The sequence below is a fragment of the Dermacentor albipictus genome, chromosome 9 (assembly GCF_038994185.2).
Source record: "Dermacentor albipictus isolate Rhodes 1998 colony chromosome 9, USDA_Dalb.pri_finalv2, whole genome shotgun sequence".
Lineage (NCBI taxonomy): Eukaryota > Metazoa > Arthropoda > Arachnida > Ixodida > Ixodidae > Dermacentor > Dermacentor albipictus.
The window spans coordinates 116,746,870-116,763,382 of NC_091829.1; the positions used below are offsets into that span (position 1 = coordinate 116,746,870).

The 16,513-nt window shown below is 45.6% G+C and overlaps 1 protein-coding gene across 1 annotated transcript; it reads left to right on the forward strand.

Moving 5' to 3' along the window:
• Positions 1-1,470: 1,470 nt before the first annotated feature.
• On the forward strand, positions 1,471-13,202 carry LOC139049636 (uncharacterized). The gene is made up of 4 exons (XM_070525285.1): positions 1,471-1,722; positions 3,235-3,361; positions 4,134-4,364; positions 11,857-13,202. Exons 1-4 carry the CDS (start codon positions 1,509-1,511, stop codon positions 11,957-11,959), a joined length of 675 nt encoding a protein of 224 aa, XP_070381386.1. The 5' UTR covers positions 1,471-1,508; the 3' UTR covers positions 11,960-13,202.
• Positions 13,203-16,513: the final 3,311 nt, after the last annotated feature.

Here is a 16,513-nt window from a genome sequence, read left to right on the forward strand (position 1 = left end):
GCGCGTTGTCTGGCGCAAGTAGGAGTAGATTAAAGGAGACGATGAAACGCGAAATTCGCTGCGTCTCAAACGAATGTGCCGACGTTTAGTTGAAGAGGAAAAAAAGGCAACGAACGGCTCAACAAAAAGGAAGGGACAGGATTCAAGACTTATACCCCCCACTGGTTCTGCGCCACAGGTACTAAGGACAACAACAACTACGACGACGACAACAACAACGACACGAAGAGAACAAAGGACACACGCAAGCGCTTAGTCATCCATCCTTGCACTTTCTGTGGCTCTCATCGATATGTTACACCGTTCGTTGCTCGCCGACACTAACAATGAATTAACTCAGACTGAACTTCTGAAAGGAGAATCCGGCGCCAGTCTTTCTTCATTCTACGATTTGTTTCAGTTTCTCCGGATTACACTTGGTAACAATTCTTTGTTTTACAACACAGCGCGTGCACAGTTTACTTCGTGGAGGAATATTGAAGCAGCGCTTATTGACAAGGGCGAGTAAAGAAACAAGACAGGACTGCCACTTCTTAGCCTCGAACTTTCCCGTCCTTGTTAGATATCACGGCTTCCATGTTTCATCAAGGTCAACCAAACCAGCAAATGAAAATTATGGCAGTTCTTTTCGTCCTGGTTCAGTTTAACAGAGTTCTTATATAACATATACAAATATTTTCGTTTTCATCGTTGAGACATAAAACACCTGTGATGTAGGGTAGGTCCTAGTGGAAGTTTACAATGCAGCTCAGACAAAAGTAGGAAATGCCAGTGTGAGAAATGCAATACGGTGGACTGGAGGAGAATTCTCTCTGGCTTGCACGTCCTCATGGATAGCGAGTGCAGATGTGATTACAGTCTATGAAGGGTGTGTTTCATTTCTGGCGAGCGTTGGGATAAATCTACGTTAGCAGCTAAGAAGAGGGTCCATGTAATGGTAATCATCTGAAACCGTCTAGGGGACCTCTCTGCGACCAAACGGTACTTCACGTCGACAAGAAACGTCCAGAAAAGCACATAACACTGTTATGTAACACTTTGAGTGGGCGAGGCAATGAAAAACACCACATCGCTTACAATAAGGTAATGACAATGCGTAACTACGTATTGCTAGGAGTACAAGACTTTCCGTTCGAGTTTTCAAGCCTTCTGCCCAGCATCGATGTTGTTTGCGCATCAAATTACCCTGCATCGTTACTGACTTTGGTGCTGTCTTCACGGAGTGGTGTCTTTTGCCGGCTTCGTCTGTATTGGAGCACGACTTAAGATGATCGCTGTCTGCTTAATTGTCCATTCGGCGCCGTACGGCGAGTATTAGAAAAAAGGCATTCTAAATTTGCTCGTGCGATGCGCAAGCGCGTTTTCCGCGCCGCACGGCCCAACAGACCGACGCTTAGCCAGTGGTTCTGGAACTCGGAGTAGATCACGCCGGGGTTCAAGATGCGACGCTCTTGCCTCTTGCAGGAGCGGACTTGCTGTGCGAGCACCTGCGTTCGTACGACTACTACATGGAGACGATCGCGACGGGGGGGCCTTGCGCCATGGTGGGCTACGTGTGCGCCGACTGGTCCTCGTTCGTGGCCGGCCGCTGCACGGACTGCGGGGCGCGCAACGATCGCTGCCTGCGGTTCGGTGAACCCGCGGCGCAGCACCGGGCGCTGGCCGACGGCTCGCGCTCGGTTCTCGTCTACCTGCGCACGGCTGGTTACTACCCGTACTGCGGTGAGAGCCGACGCCAGGTGGTCAGAGAAGTGAGACGTTGGCGTCCTTTGTGCACAGCTATCCATGTTTCTAGCTAATGGTCAAGCGAAATAATGAAGAAGCGAGCAGAAAGAGCGTAGGCACACGTGGGCGCTCTGTCCATGCGTTTTTTTTTCTTTCTTCCGCTAATCATAAACATTGGCAGCTATCCAGTCCACGATATGCTGTTAGATAAGCGAAAAAATATATCACACTTATACATGATATAAACTATGCCCGCCACAGGTGATAGTGGGAATACACAGCAAAGAAGGTTTGCTTTAGGTCTTAATACTTGGCTCATTTTCGCATGGCTTACACTATAACGAGTAGGAATCAACACGCTCAGCCCCTAGTAGTGATAGCCCATTCATCTATATTGACCTGATGAGCCTGCCTATACGCCGTAATGTTAATGTGAGTGAGGTCACTGGTTATTTATCGGCCGCAGAGGTCGTTCTGCACGATTGGCGGATTGAGCAAATGGTCGTGTACCAAACATTCGTCGCTTTTTGAAAAAACACCCAAGTGGTGAAAATTAGCCCGGAGATATTCCATACAGTGTGCATCGTAGTCCTTGTATTTGTATGGAGGGTCAGGAGCCCCTGAAATAAATAAATAAATAAATAAATAAATAAATAAATAAATAAATAAATATTAGCCAAGTACTTCAGCCAGAATGCACCGCATTCAGTACTTCCTTTGGAAGTTAGATGTATACAGGGCCTGACGTGGAATCAGTAATCTCCGCCTACACTTGAGTTATGAAGCAGACGAACAATTTGACTGTTACGTACACTATGGGTTTAATCATTCAATTGTGTGTTGTTATAGACGGTGCAAAAGGAGACCATGTCTTGGTATTCCCAAACCGGTATAAAAAGACAACACTAAATGTAAGTGTTAATTTGCAAAAACTAACACGCTATCTAGGTGCAGCAGAATGAAGCACTAAGCATATACTGCATTCAGGCTCTTCTGAAGATGATGGAAAATCAAATCGGAAAGCTTCACACAATAACATGCCTTTCTTTATCTCCGTCGGTAGAAGTGACGCCTTAAGCAGCATCCTTATGTGAATGCGCTTAACGCCAGAAAAGACGGGACGAAAGAAATTAGTTTGGGGCCGGAACCAAGATATTTTTGTAATGATGACGTCCCTGCAATTCTATTTCTTTCACCCGTGTCTTCCAGCTCAGTTAAATTTTTTGTCTAGGAGAGTGGCAATGCGGCCTTAATCCCGCACTTGCGAACAGACGAGAAGGAAGACATCTGTACAAGTACACGTACGTGTCTGTAGGTATTTGTGTGTGCACATGTGCATGCATGTGCGTGTGTGTGTACGATTACACATGCTCGTTTGTGTTTATTAGTGCCTTCTATTTCATGTGTTTGTTTCATCTTGCGCTGCTAGAGCACCTTTTAAAATGCAAGTGGCGCCTCCTCTACGACAACAGCTTATCCGTGCTCTTGCGAGCACTCACCTACATGCAGTGTACCACTACGAGGTGAGGCTAGAGGTGATTGCTGATGTGGCGAGCCGATACATCCTGCAGAACTCGTCGCTCACAGTCACGCTGGGACCAAAAGTGCAGCTGCACATACCTCTCGTTACTGATATGTAAGTGCCACTACTTCGCATTCATGTTTTAAACGTTAGCTTCCTTGGGGCGATTCGCTCCAATGTACGGTTACTTTGTTTCTGACACCGTTGGTTACACATCGTGAGGTATATGTGTGGAGATCAAGCGCAGGGGGATACACTTCGAAAGGGACAGTTGGTCTATCACGTTGACAAAGCGGCAATACATGGCCACATACACTTCCTCGTCCTCGTCTGTTTTCTGCGTCTGATGACCCTAGCCATGTATTAGCTGATTGAATGTTATGCCTGCAAATATCCTACTTTCACAATTTTGTCTCTTTTACATTAAAAATGGTGACACGCATATCTTAAGTTACTACTGTGACCACTTTTCAGCACCTAACAAATGCTAAGCCTTATCGCTCGCGGCAGGCGTGCATGTATTAGAAACTTCTCGAATGCTATCGAAAGTTTTATCCGTTGTCTGTTGCCACCGAACCTTTTTTAATCTGATTGTATGCGTGAGGCGAATTGCGTAGTGTTTTCTGGAAGGCATGGGAGCACTAATTATTAAGCTGGTACCTTCGACGAGTCTTTTATAAAAGCTGATGCGCTTCACTCACTGATCAGTTTTCGACGATCGCTGACTACGCTCGCCGTGATCGAAGTGTTTCGAGTCTCATTTGCTTTTGTGGGCAGAGGTTCGTCCAATAGTGAGTTCGTTTCTTCATCCATACATTTGCTACTGCATTCTTGACGATCATTACAACGTGACAGCAGTGTGTAAACCCATATGAAACTAACGCAGCACCACACCGGAGCACAGTGGTCTGCGCAGGGGAGATGATGGCGACGTGATGGCTGACTTCAAGCTGCAACCGCCGGCTGTGCGCAGCTACACACGCCTCGCCACCAGCCTGGAACCCCTGGATGCGCTGCGTGAGATCACTGTTGCCAGCGTCAGGGGCGACCACTTCGGCACCCTCGAGTCGCTCGTCAACTTCGTGCACATGAAGCCAATGAACCACGCTAGTCAGAGGTGAGCGCAGTTTGCTGTGTACACCGTGCCAAAAATTTTTAAGAAGTGCGCTCTTAAAGGTAGGCACACTGAATAAAACAGTGAATCACGGTTGATTGATAATGTATTCTTGAAGAACTCTACTGTCAGTTAATTCGCTGTAATAGGTGCACTGTTATGAGGGAAAATTAGTCAAAGTTTAATTTTTGAATTTCGCGCAGGAATGCCAGCAGCGGTACGTCAGTTTTGTATAACAGATTGCAAAGTATTTTTTCACAATGTTTGCTGTAGTGCTTCAGTAAAAGTTATGAAAATTTCTATTTTGAATCTTGGACTCATGTAAAATATAATGAATTATATTTTCAGAGATGTAACTTTGACTAGTCACATGCAGGCGACATTAAAATCTGTGTCGTCCATGGTGAACGGGTGCGAGAATGTAAAGGCGGCGTCGCCACTTGCTTTTCGTATATGCCTGTTTCTCTGGCTTAGCAGGTGTCTTGTCACTGTAAGAGTGGCTTTTCTGCCGTTGCTAGAAGGACAACTTACCAACGCTGGTCCAATCAATGTGCTCTTCAGTGTCCCTTTAAACTCAGCTCACTTATGTTGCGGTTACAACTAGAAATTTTTGCAATTATTTTCCGCTTGCCTAAATGAAACAGCGTTCTCTATCTTGATTTTTTTTTTTACTTTCTTACTTCTTTTATACCACGCCCCCCCACCTCCCCTTTTTTTTTCAGGTGCAACATGCGGATCTGTGTTTTAGTTAGCGCTGGTCCGTATCAAAGTTACATCTATCTTAGATACTATTTTAGATAATGTTCGGGTATCCTTTATCTGTGTCATGATACGTCTGGCATGACGTCTCTCAGTAACTGTATTTCCTATACATAATATAACGCATCTTGTACCTTAAGATAAAAGATAGTGCCATCAGAACACACTGCGAAACTATAAACGCTGGCTGAATTTCACTTCTCAAGCAGATATTGCTGCCACTAAGCAACTGCCACCAAGTCAGTTTATCAACACGCCTAACAAATGGAAACATAATGTTTATAGTTTCGCACTGTGTTATTGCAATAGCAGTAGATTGTTCCTTAAGATGCACTATACTTTCTGTCATGTATCGGAAATACTGATACTAATACACGTCTTGCCAGACGTATGCTACAGATACAAAATACCCAAAGAGTATTTAAGATAATATCTAACATTCATGTATATTCGATACTGCCCAACACTGCATGGAACTAATTGTTTATACGGCGAACTTGTGCACAGGGAAATGGGTAGCATTCAGTGCAATCATAGCGGCGAGCACGTTGTCGATCGTCGACATCTGATGTTGTGACAAGCACGTATATAGATAACTAGCCGCAGGTTCCTGCGTAGACGCTGTTGCTCGCATAACTTCCATAAAGTATAACACTATTCGCGTCGCACATGCATTCTGATTACGCAAGGCCAGCGAGAGCACAGACAACAGAATAAACCGCCTCTTCAGGTAAGTTCCAAATCATAAAGACGCGTCTTGCGCTGAACGATGACTTTGTTAGGGGATCAAATGTGGTCCCTGAAAAAGAATAAACAAGTACACGTGTCAATGTGAAGCTTGCGATACAAGATGTGGATATTCGGGTTATAATCTGGAAATGTTTGCTTTTTGTGCCAATGTTCGGGTGGACCACTGATGATTTTTTGTAATATTGAACAAAGTCGCAGTTTCATCAAAAAGGTGGAGCACTGACAGCGCTAGCGACGTACTGGACAACTACACGAAGTTCATAGTTATATCGGCCACATAAATCGTTGTAGACATTCGCTTTCTCAATAAATTAACAAGCGCGGTGGCACGCGCGCTCAGGTAAACGTCAAGAAATCTGGCTAGATGACCACGAAGACTCTTGCTCCCAACGCTAGCATGATGAAAAGTGCCGGTCGCATAGAGGGAACGCTTACTGCTAGCGCTCACTTCACCGCGTATCGGAAACTTGCGATTATGCGACCACATACACCAGCCGCGCAGGAACATACAGCGCATAAAGCCTTCGAAATAGCCATCTCGGCCCGCGCTCTGTGTTTGCACGCGCCATAGATTGCTTCCAAGATATTGCGCGTGTGCGCCGTTTGCGCTCTGCCGAGCGGACAACCATGTGCATCCAAGGTAGGGATGGAGGAGACGCGCTTTCAGCACCCCCCCCCCCCCCCTTTTCCTATGGCGCGCGCATGATCACGTCGTGTTCAACAGTTTGCGCGGTAACACAACGCGGGCACCAAGCCACCATCCTTCTCGGTTGAGCCTCACGCGCTTTCCCTCAATATCGCAGCAGACGGGGTGCCGGTCTCCATAGCATCTTATCGCACTAAGACTTAATGCGGAACATCCAATGGAGGCCGACGTCGACGGCACAAATTCGGCAAATATAATTGCAATCGCGTGAAAGGTATTGTTAGGGTTAACTGCGCTTGATTTAACTAACCTGTGCAAAGATCGAAACAGATAAGGCAGTCTGTAGGGATAACGTGTCAAGTACTTTTCTTATACACTCGTTGCTGTGGAGATTTTGAGGTAGAGAGAACCTCGGCTACTCCACCTTTGCACCTTGGAGAGGAAAAAAAAAAGAAGAAATTAAAGACATATTACAATCGCACAAGTAATGAACCAATAAAATAAAGAAAATGAGTGTGATAATCTTCTTAATTGTGATGCAGCAAAGAGTTCACTCGATATCTGACGTCTGTCCGCGGTGCTATCCACGTGTTCTTTGCTATTGGTTAGGGCAAGGATTCTTGACGTGCTAACAAGGATGGTAGGTAAAACCAGACCGCTCAGTTCGATTTAAGCCCACTTCACGAAGCATGGATTTGTCGTTTTATGCATATATGCAAAGGTGAACTTGTCACAAACGCTGATATCACCAAGCGCATCCCTACTAAATTTTTTTATGAATACGTTCGCCTTTTACTGGAAGCGTCTCTTTGACCATGGTCCAAATAAAGTTTGAAATGTGAAGGGGCGCTCCTTTATAATAGATTGCATGTTTCTGTACGTGCCCCTCTTCCTACTCGCCTCGCATAGCAGTTTGAAGAAACATCTGAGAACTGTCGAAAACAGTCTTGATAATGTGCCGCGATTAATGAGCAACAGGTATCACTCACTTCTGAACGGCTAACTCAACTAGCAGGCACTTTGGACCCTTCTGCAAGGTGGCATTGACATTGTAAAATTACAATAAAGAACGAGGTTTGTCATATATTAGATATAGTTTTGTTTTGCTGTTGCGTGCATGCAGAAAGAGAGTTTTTTGATAGCCGGCTGTGATTGGGGTGTGGTGGGATGGAACCTTTTCAGTATGTCGTGCATTTGCTTCCGTATCTACATTGGTGATCATTTATAAAATTTATAAAATATAATTTATAATTTATAATTTATAATTTATAAAATCGCCCGGAATTTATAAAAATCGCCCGGGGCCGATATCATAATTCGTGCCCTTGAGCTCGATTATTCGATAAGACAGATCATTACTAGCACGATAAATCAAACCACATGGTCAACTAACTTTAAAATTCCACTAATAAGTTCAATATTTATTTTACGGTACACATTGAAATTTACGAATTGTAGCCCGTGAGCTTGCAAGGCATGTGCAGTTGAAATAAATTTCCAAAATGACACACGTTTCAAGATTTTAGGTCCCAAATTGTGGAACGAGATTTATTTTATGTATTTATTGCATACTGTGAGCCTTGCAGGACCTTACAGGAGAGATCAATAAGTACATAGGTATAATTTCCAATAGAATATGAGGATACACATAAAGGATATTTAGCACGCTGCGCCACTGTGTTTTGTGCAACAAAGTTGTCTACATATCTTGTAAAAAAAGGAACATTTGTATGCCATCGAGCGAGCCGAGGGAGCCGCTTCGAGGCATGGTCTCGGAACCGCGTCCGCGGCGGGTGCCCAGACCTACTAAAAGGACGCCAGACTCGAATCGTATTGACTTGAAAATAAAGTTTACGCTCCGCCGGATTTCAAGTGCTTGTACGGCCGCGCGATTGCGTAGTAGTGTCACATTGTTATTCCTAGAACGTTTAAAATAAATGAAAGGAAGCGCCTTGTTTTGAATTGCCTCTAACTTGTTCATAAGGTGCACTAGGTATGGTTTCAAGAAAACATTGCCGTATTCGAGAATGGGGCGTACCAGAGGTTTACACCATGACAGCTTGTCATTCAGGGATGCTGTTGAAAGCCTCCTGCGCAAAAACCACAGCTGTCTGAGCGCTTTTTGGCACGTATTATTAATGTCTGTGGCCCATTTTATTGCACTCGTTAAGGCTACCCGTCAGTATTTGTACTATTTTGTCAGCGCAACCTCCGATCCCATGAGCTTGAAGTTGAAGAGCAATGGCACTTTCTTCCGTGTTACTGACATGCATGCAGTCTTTATTGCGTTTGTTCTGATTCCCCATTACGCACCATCTGGTAACGCTGAGTAAAGATGGGTTTAAGCTAATCAGCCTATTTTTGAACTGTTTTTTATATGACGCAGTCATCCGCAAATAACATTTGTGTTACGCCCGGTTCGACTTGAAAGTGCATGTCATTAACGTGTATTAAGAATAAGATATGACCTAACACAGAACCTAGGGGTACTCCTGAAAAAAAAAAAAAACTTCCAAATATTCGGATTCTGCTTTGTTCACTACAGTGAACTGAGCGCGGTTATAGAGGCACGCGCTTATTCGTGATAGTACATTCCCATCTATTCCAATGTGTCTAAGCTTGCTTATAAACTTCCAGTGTGCTAGCCTGTCAAATGCTTTTGAAAAGTCCATGAAAATAGCGTCCACTTGTAGTCTAGAATTAATTATTGTGAAGAAGTTGTGAACTTCTTCTAAAGGTTGTGTTACTCTCGTAAGACCTTTGCGGGAACCGTGTCTCTTAGTGTGCAGCAAGATATTTCCCTCAAGATAGGTAGTAATCGCTTTGTTAATAATGTGCTCCACGTGCTTGCAGTAGCAGCTGTATAGTGACGCGGGTCTTTAATTGTTGACCTGTTACTTGCTGCGGCATTTGTGGTTGGGGATGATTTTTGCACGAAGCCAGTCAAATGGAACGCTAGAAGCTTCAAAGAACGCTGGGAAAATTTTATGCATGAAAGGAGTCACTTCCTCCGCGTAGCGTCTGAGAAACATTTTTGGGATGTTGTCGCGTCCTGAGGACTTTTCTACGTCCATTTGTAAATAAAGATTACTATTCCTTGTCATAACAATTCGACTGGTGCCATTGTTGAATCATTGGCTAGCGTTCCGTCGTCCTCGGAAGATTCTGAAGTGCGAGTGAAAACAAACGGAGAACAAACGGAGCCTCGTCCTCAATTGCACTACCTATTTCTAACTGCGCGACACAGTTTTCAGTCTTGGACAGATAGCGCCAAAATTTGCTTCGTTCGTGTGCCGTGAAAGTCGTAAGTGTGACAGAAAGAAGTGGTTACGGGCTTAGCTAATTCTTTACGCTCAATGGTTAATCTACAGTATTCATCGCAGTCACCTATTCTCTTGCGCTGCCCTGTATTTTTCTTTTCTTGTGAATAACGTTACGCGATATCCATGGTCACCTGCGCTTTGTACGTTTTATCTCTGTAGGGATAAAATTTACTTCCCAGTACGCAGTCGCTTCTGTAAACTTTTGCTACAAATTTTCTGCTGTGCCGTATTTTTCAAGACAAACGTCATCCAATAATGCTTCTAGATAATCAATGACACCAATGTGATCACCTCTGTTTAAAACTGCTACAGGAAGTTGTGATTGCGAAGAACCATCGTTTCTGCCCTAGGCGTTCAGTGGGCCTCTTCGATTTTCGGAGTTCTGGCAGCCCGCTGGGAGCCAGACGGCAGCCAGCTAGCTCCGGTTCTGACAGGAAGTCACGTGGGCTGGGATCCCAAGGCAATCCGAACCTGCCCGAAGTTTGCAAAATCGAACGCGGGTACAGCTTGCCAAATGTAAACATGCTACCAGCATGGCAGCGCCCGTCGAGGCCGACGCACGCTCGGCGTAGTCGGCCGTTTATGCGTTGCCAGCTTGAAAATATATAGTTGCACTCAGGAATACGATCACTTTCGCGCGATTTCGCACGACTCGGCGCAGGACGCGTACTCGGCAAACCGCGCCTTGCGCAGCGCAACAGATGGCCTCCGACGAGGTGGATGACAAGACGCGAAATCGTGTTTGTATACTCCAAAGCGATAACTGGACCTCGCTGACCACCGTCGACCGCCGACCGCGATCTCGTCAACCACCGGTGACATTGATGAGTTGGCGTTGTGTAATCACACGACATGAAAAAGCAGGTTATAGGGTACGTCTCATGCGCATAAAATTTCGCGCCGACCTGCTTGGGCTTCGATTTCAGAAAGTTTGTTGTGGCTGATGGTGCTTCCCATTTAAGGAGCTGGGGACGCAGGTGGTGCGTGAAAATGCACGTCGCCTGTGACCAGCGAAACGTTTCACACGAAAAAAAAAACATTGGTCGCAATCATGAGAGCAATTAGCCAATGTACGTGTGTCTAAATGTACCGAGTGCAATCACTGTACTCTTAGATCAACGGCCTGCAGTTCGAACACATCGGTTTCGAGCTGCCACCTAAGCATACGACGGAGAGACGGAGCGAACACGGGCTAACTGCAAAGCCTTCGCTAACTGCAGAGAAAGGAGAGATATACATACGCGAAATATGTGAAAAGGAACGCGACCAGAGAAAGACGAACCCAAAATGTACCGCAATGTGTGATTGAGCATCTACAGCTTGCGTGGAACACGATGCAGATAACCTGCACTCATGAGAGCGCGGCGTGCTGTTCACCGCCGCTAAAAAGCAATCAGGGGACACACACACACACTCACAAAAGCTTCAAACGGTTCACCATGGCTCGTATCACACCACTTCGCGATGCGGAACGGAGCGTTAGCACCTAAAAAGATAACGCTAGAAGTAAGGAAATCCGGAGATGACCGCAGACAGTTGGCTGAGCGAGGTAAATTTAGGTCCCCGTAAAGATGGCGGCGAGCGTCCATCGCCTCTTTTAGTCATCTGCTAGCCAGAGAACTTCCAGAGAGCAGCCAGACCAAAATCGTCCTGGCAGGTTCTGGCAGCCCGCGGGTAGCCAGAACCGTCCAGCGCGAGCAAAACGAACGCCCGGCGGAAGTGCGTAGCGCGGTGGGCGGAGCAACCTGAGAAAAACGAAGACGCTCTGGCTGGCTGTGGCAGCCCGCGGGTAGCCAGAAGTGGAAAATCGAAGAAGCCCAGTATCAGCATAATAACCTAGGATCACATATTGCGATCAACACTGTTACTTCATACGACAAGTTGTGTCACAAAAATTCAAGATCCGGTACTGGAAATGGCAAACTTCTTACTGTTGTATTCGTTAAGTTGAATAGCATGGTATGTGTTGTCACTTTTGTGTAATTACGCTTTGTTACTGCATTGATCACTCTCGCAGGGAACAGATTGAAGGCTCGAAGCTGTTCTGCCCCGTTGGCGGAACAGTGGTGCACCAGAGGCACTCCGTGCTGACTCTCACCGCATGCACGGGAGCAGCGTGACTGCGTACGTGGCTTTATGGAGGCAACGATGAGGGGGCTCTTCAACACCGGTGCGGTGGCCTGAACAAGCAAGCTCTCCTCATCGTCATCGCTGCATTGGACAGTTGCCTTGAACCTAGGTCCGGGATGCTCACTACAGCCAAACTTTATGAGAAGACAAAACAATTTCATGCTCGGTTGTTACGATGAAACTGCTGTGGCAGAACTTCCAAAGCGCAATGCTTGTTGATGGAGACAAAGATAGGGTTAAAAACACTTCCATTGAGCCTTTCTGGCTCGTTACCAGCGTCACCACATGCAACATTTACGCAATCCTCCTGTTCGCAAGCCGCCATAGCGAAGGTAGGGCCTGTCATAGTGATGTAAATAGGGCATAATACCACGTCAGGCGCGTGGTAGTCACTATTGGGAATACTTTGACTTTCCCTACATATTGCGTGACGAACACCTGGCGCGTCGTCGCCTACAAGCGACAGCATTTCTGGCGCTGCTAAGAAAGCGTGCTTCACAGTATGGCAGGAATGTTGTCACTCGTGGACGTAGACGGCACCGACGCGATCGGTGCCGTTCACAAGAAATCTCGCAAAAGTAAAACCACCCCCCAAAGTTATTGTCACAGTATACTGCTGCAGTAGATGATAGCATTAGAAAAATCAGAAGCCGCAGTATATAAAGATGCTCTTCCTTCTATTCCGTTCATTCCTTATCACACGTTCGAGCTGGTGGCCGAGACTGCTGGCAACGTAGGTAGGGCGTTGTGCCAGCACGGACAAAAGAAAACAAGAAATTACAAGAATATTAAACATATTAGGGCCTCATGTATTATGACCGACCAGATTAAGTCCTCAAGATTTGAGTCACCGCACGACACACACGCATATCCATATGTTTCAATTTCTAATATATTGCATGTTCATCTGATCACTCCTGCCCTCTGCATCAGATTACCTTGGTGCATACGTTGGTGCAAATTATGGCTAAAAAACTTCTACCAAACATTCGCTAGTTCTTCCCTTTAGTTAGAGTGACCGAAGAGAACCCTTGTTCTTTACTACCGCAAGCACGCAGCAGCAGCAGTACGCAAACCTTCCTGTCTAAAAGAGCACTTGCTGACGTGTGCACCATGCTTGTTGGTGGTTACCTCAAGGGTCTTTCCCGTCAGTTTTTCTGTCACTATACCTGTGGTATCCAGTCTTTAGTATGACATAACTGCTGATAGAGTGACGCATATGAAATTCAGGCACTGTGCAGCTCGAAAGGCAAAACAATGATAGCAATAGCAAAGTATGAGACTACTTGAAGTAAAGCTCGTAGTTTTATCGGCCTTGTAAACTGGAGTAAACATTCGCTTACTAACTGAATAACAAGCATGGTGCTACGCGCGAGGAGGCACACATGAACATGTCTCACTAAACGACCGCAAACACTCACTGTCACAATAAGAGCATGATGCACATGCAGAGAGAAGTGGGCGCTTCGTGTTGCGTCCCAATTCAGCAAGTCTCCGGCACTTTAAATTACGCTACATCAAACAGTAGGCGTGTGCGCCCACAGCAGGTTGCATCCATGATAGGGTGTACCTTTCTCGTATGCGCTTTGCCACTCGCACAGCCAGTGAAGTAACGGCTTGACTAGAGGAAGTTACCTGGCGCCCTCCTTCCCATCTAAGGTGCGCATTATCACCAGTTCTGCAACATTTTGCGCATGAGAAAACGGCGCGCACCAAGCCACCTCCCCCTCTCGGGTCACCGTCGCCCCTTCAGTATATGAAACACTGGACGCGACAGGATCTTATCGCACTTGGGACTTTAAATGGAACATCACGGCACAGGAAACACTTCCGGGGATTGTGCTTATATTTCATGTAGAACAGAAGCGAATTCAAGAATCACGACGACATTGTGTCTCTGGTTTGGTGGGTGTCCATTTAGTGGTAATTATGTTATGAAAAGTACCAAGTATACCAGCAAGTACATCTTGAGCCTCTTCTCAATTTTGACAGCCGAACTGAGTCCTCATAGATTAACCGTCATTTACTCCCGCGAGCTGTCTTCCTATCTTGCGGCACGGAGAAGAGGTTGGTTAGTCTTCATTTTTGCTCCTTTGACCACCAGGCCAGCAGTGCGCCTTGTGTAAAAGTCGGAGCATCAAATTGGAATGTTCGTATGTACTCTGTGAACATAATGTTTACATATCTTGGCATTTCCTTCGGCGCCGTGTCTAGCACATAGGTAGGCGAGGATTGCTCATAAATGTTTAAACCATAGGAAGTCTGCCTTGAACAAGACTCTTTTTTCAAGACTTACAGTGCAGTGAGCTTGGGTGTATTGATGAGATTGTCGCTAGGAGAATCAATAAAACATGTATACTATTTATTGCACTTATACACTTTTCAGTATGCTGCTTCTTTTATAGGCGCATTGTTGCTATACATGTCGAGGAACGATAGACGAAATGAAAAGCTCCTTTCTTCATTCGCTTTCGTTCCCATAACTCAATTACTGCAAACGGCCCTTACGCAATTGTGATGATCGGCCCATTTATAGTCTACCACATCACCCGGTATAGATCAGCAAGTATTTTAAGAGAAAAATGCAGTGCCACCATGAGTGCGTCTTTATGCAAGGTCTGTTTTTCTCCCACCTGCATGCAACGTACGCTAGCGCAACTTACAGGGGCATTGCATTCACCAAAAGCATGCTCGCGCTTTCTTCAGAAGCCCGCGCTTACCTGTAATTCCCCACCGGTTTCATTCACATTACAGTTTCCAGGTGTAGAGAAGGGCGCTCCAACAAGACGCAAGAGTATGCCTTCCGAGATCGGTCAATATGCATTCAATATCTCGGAGGCCATGTCAAAAGAAGCCCGGCTGCTAGACCTCTACGGGGTTGGGAGAAAGCGTACTCCGAATTGATTTTGATGAAAGACGCGGCAACATTGATGAAAAGCAATGGACTCCCATAGAGTACACAAATATGTGTTCCTCAAAATCGACAGCATAGAATATAGTAAGGGGTGAAGGAATCTTGTCACCAAAAATATTGGAACTAGAAGTACAAGTGGACAACACAGAATCTTTATAGTTATAATACAAAGTGCAGCAAGACCGGATGAGCAGAGAATAAGGAAACAACACGTACAGCAATTTCGTTCTCTGTCCGCGTTCTGTCGCGTTGCACTTTTTATCACCGATGCTAAACCCCGTCAACTTGTTTTAGTCATGAAAATTAGGCCAGAGAACAGAGGTGTTAAATTGGACGCTAAGGGTGTTGATACAAAAATATGCACGGAGTTTTACAAAAACGGCAAGCAAGAATTCAGCAAAGAAAATTTATGCGATCGCATAAATGACAGGGACTTGGTTTTTGATTATCAATCCGGCAGCCATATGCAACAAAACATGCAAGAGCAGGTATTTGAAACTTGGAAAGTCTTTTGTCTGTTGCAGAAGTAAGAAACCTGGAGATGATCTAACACCTTGGTAAGCCCAGCCAGGGCTGTAAGATACATTCATCGTCCACAAGACACGAAAACGGCAAGCAAGAATTCAGGAAAGAAAATTTATTTGATGACACAAAGGGTAGTGACTTGCTTTTGATGCCCGAAATCACAACCATATGAAGGAATACATACAGGAGCAGATATTTCATACTGGTATGGCGTATGGAATGGGGCAGTGTGTCGTCTGTAGGGAAAAACAATGGGAGAACTGGGAACGCTTCTGCGATGACGCTACCAGTAGGGCACTGCGATCGACCGGCGTGGGTACCACGCGAAATTTATACATGTTGTGCTAAACTTTCTACATATATAAACTAAAACGCTCTCAAAACAGAACTTAAATTCTCATAATTTGCAAATATAAATAGTACAAACTGTTAACATACATCAATAACGCCGTCTATGCTTGGCGTTTCCGACCACAGATTATGCTTTGTTCCTGATCGTCTGCTGAGCTAATGGCTCAACGTTTCGGTTGCAGAAGACAAACAAATACTCGCCTGCTCGGTCCGTTCGGTAAGCACGCATATGTTTTTAGTATTTCGAAAGACACAGGGATGAAAAGCCCGGAAAAAGCACCTGCACTGGGCAGTGTCACTTGCACGGGATTTCTTTCATTTTGTATCAACCAAAAACAGCGGTCACCAGGTTTCACTGAATAATCAAAAATACTTCTCTGGGGCTAATGCAGCCGCTAATGTTCTGTGGCACCCCTAAAAGGGCGCCGAAGGGCAAGAATACACCCAATGCTCTCAATGTTCCCGATCTGAAGCAGCTTGCAGTTGTGATCGTTACGCAGGAACCTCAATGTACGCGTGCGCGCTCACACACACACACACACACACACACACACACACACACACACACACACACACACACACACACACACACACACACACACACACACACACACACACACACACACACGCGCGCGCGCACGCACGCACAGAGTACATCTGCGAACTCAGCACTTGCTGTGCGCATAAAGGATGTGCGAACGTGGCAGTAAAATCCTCATCAAGCAATCGGCGAGCTCGAAACCTAGATGCATAA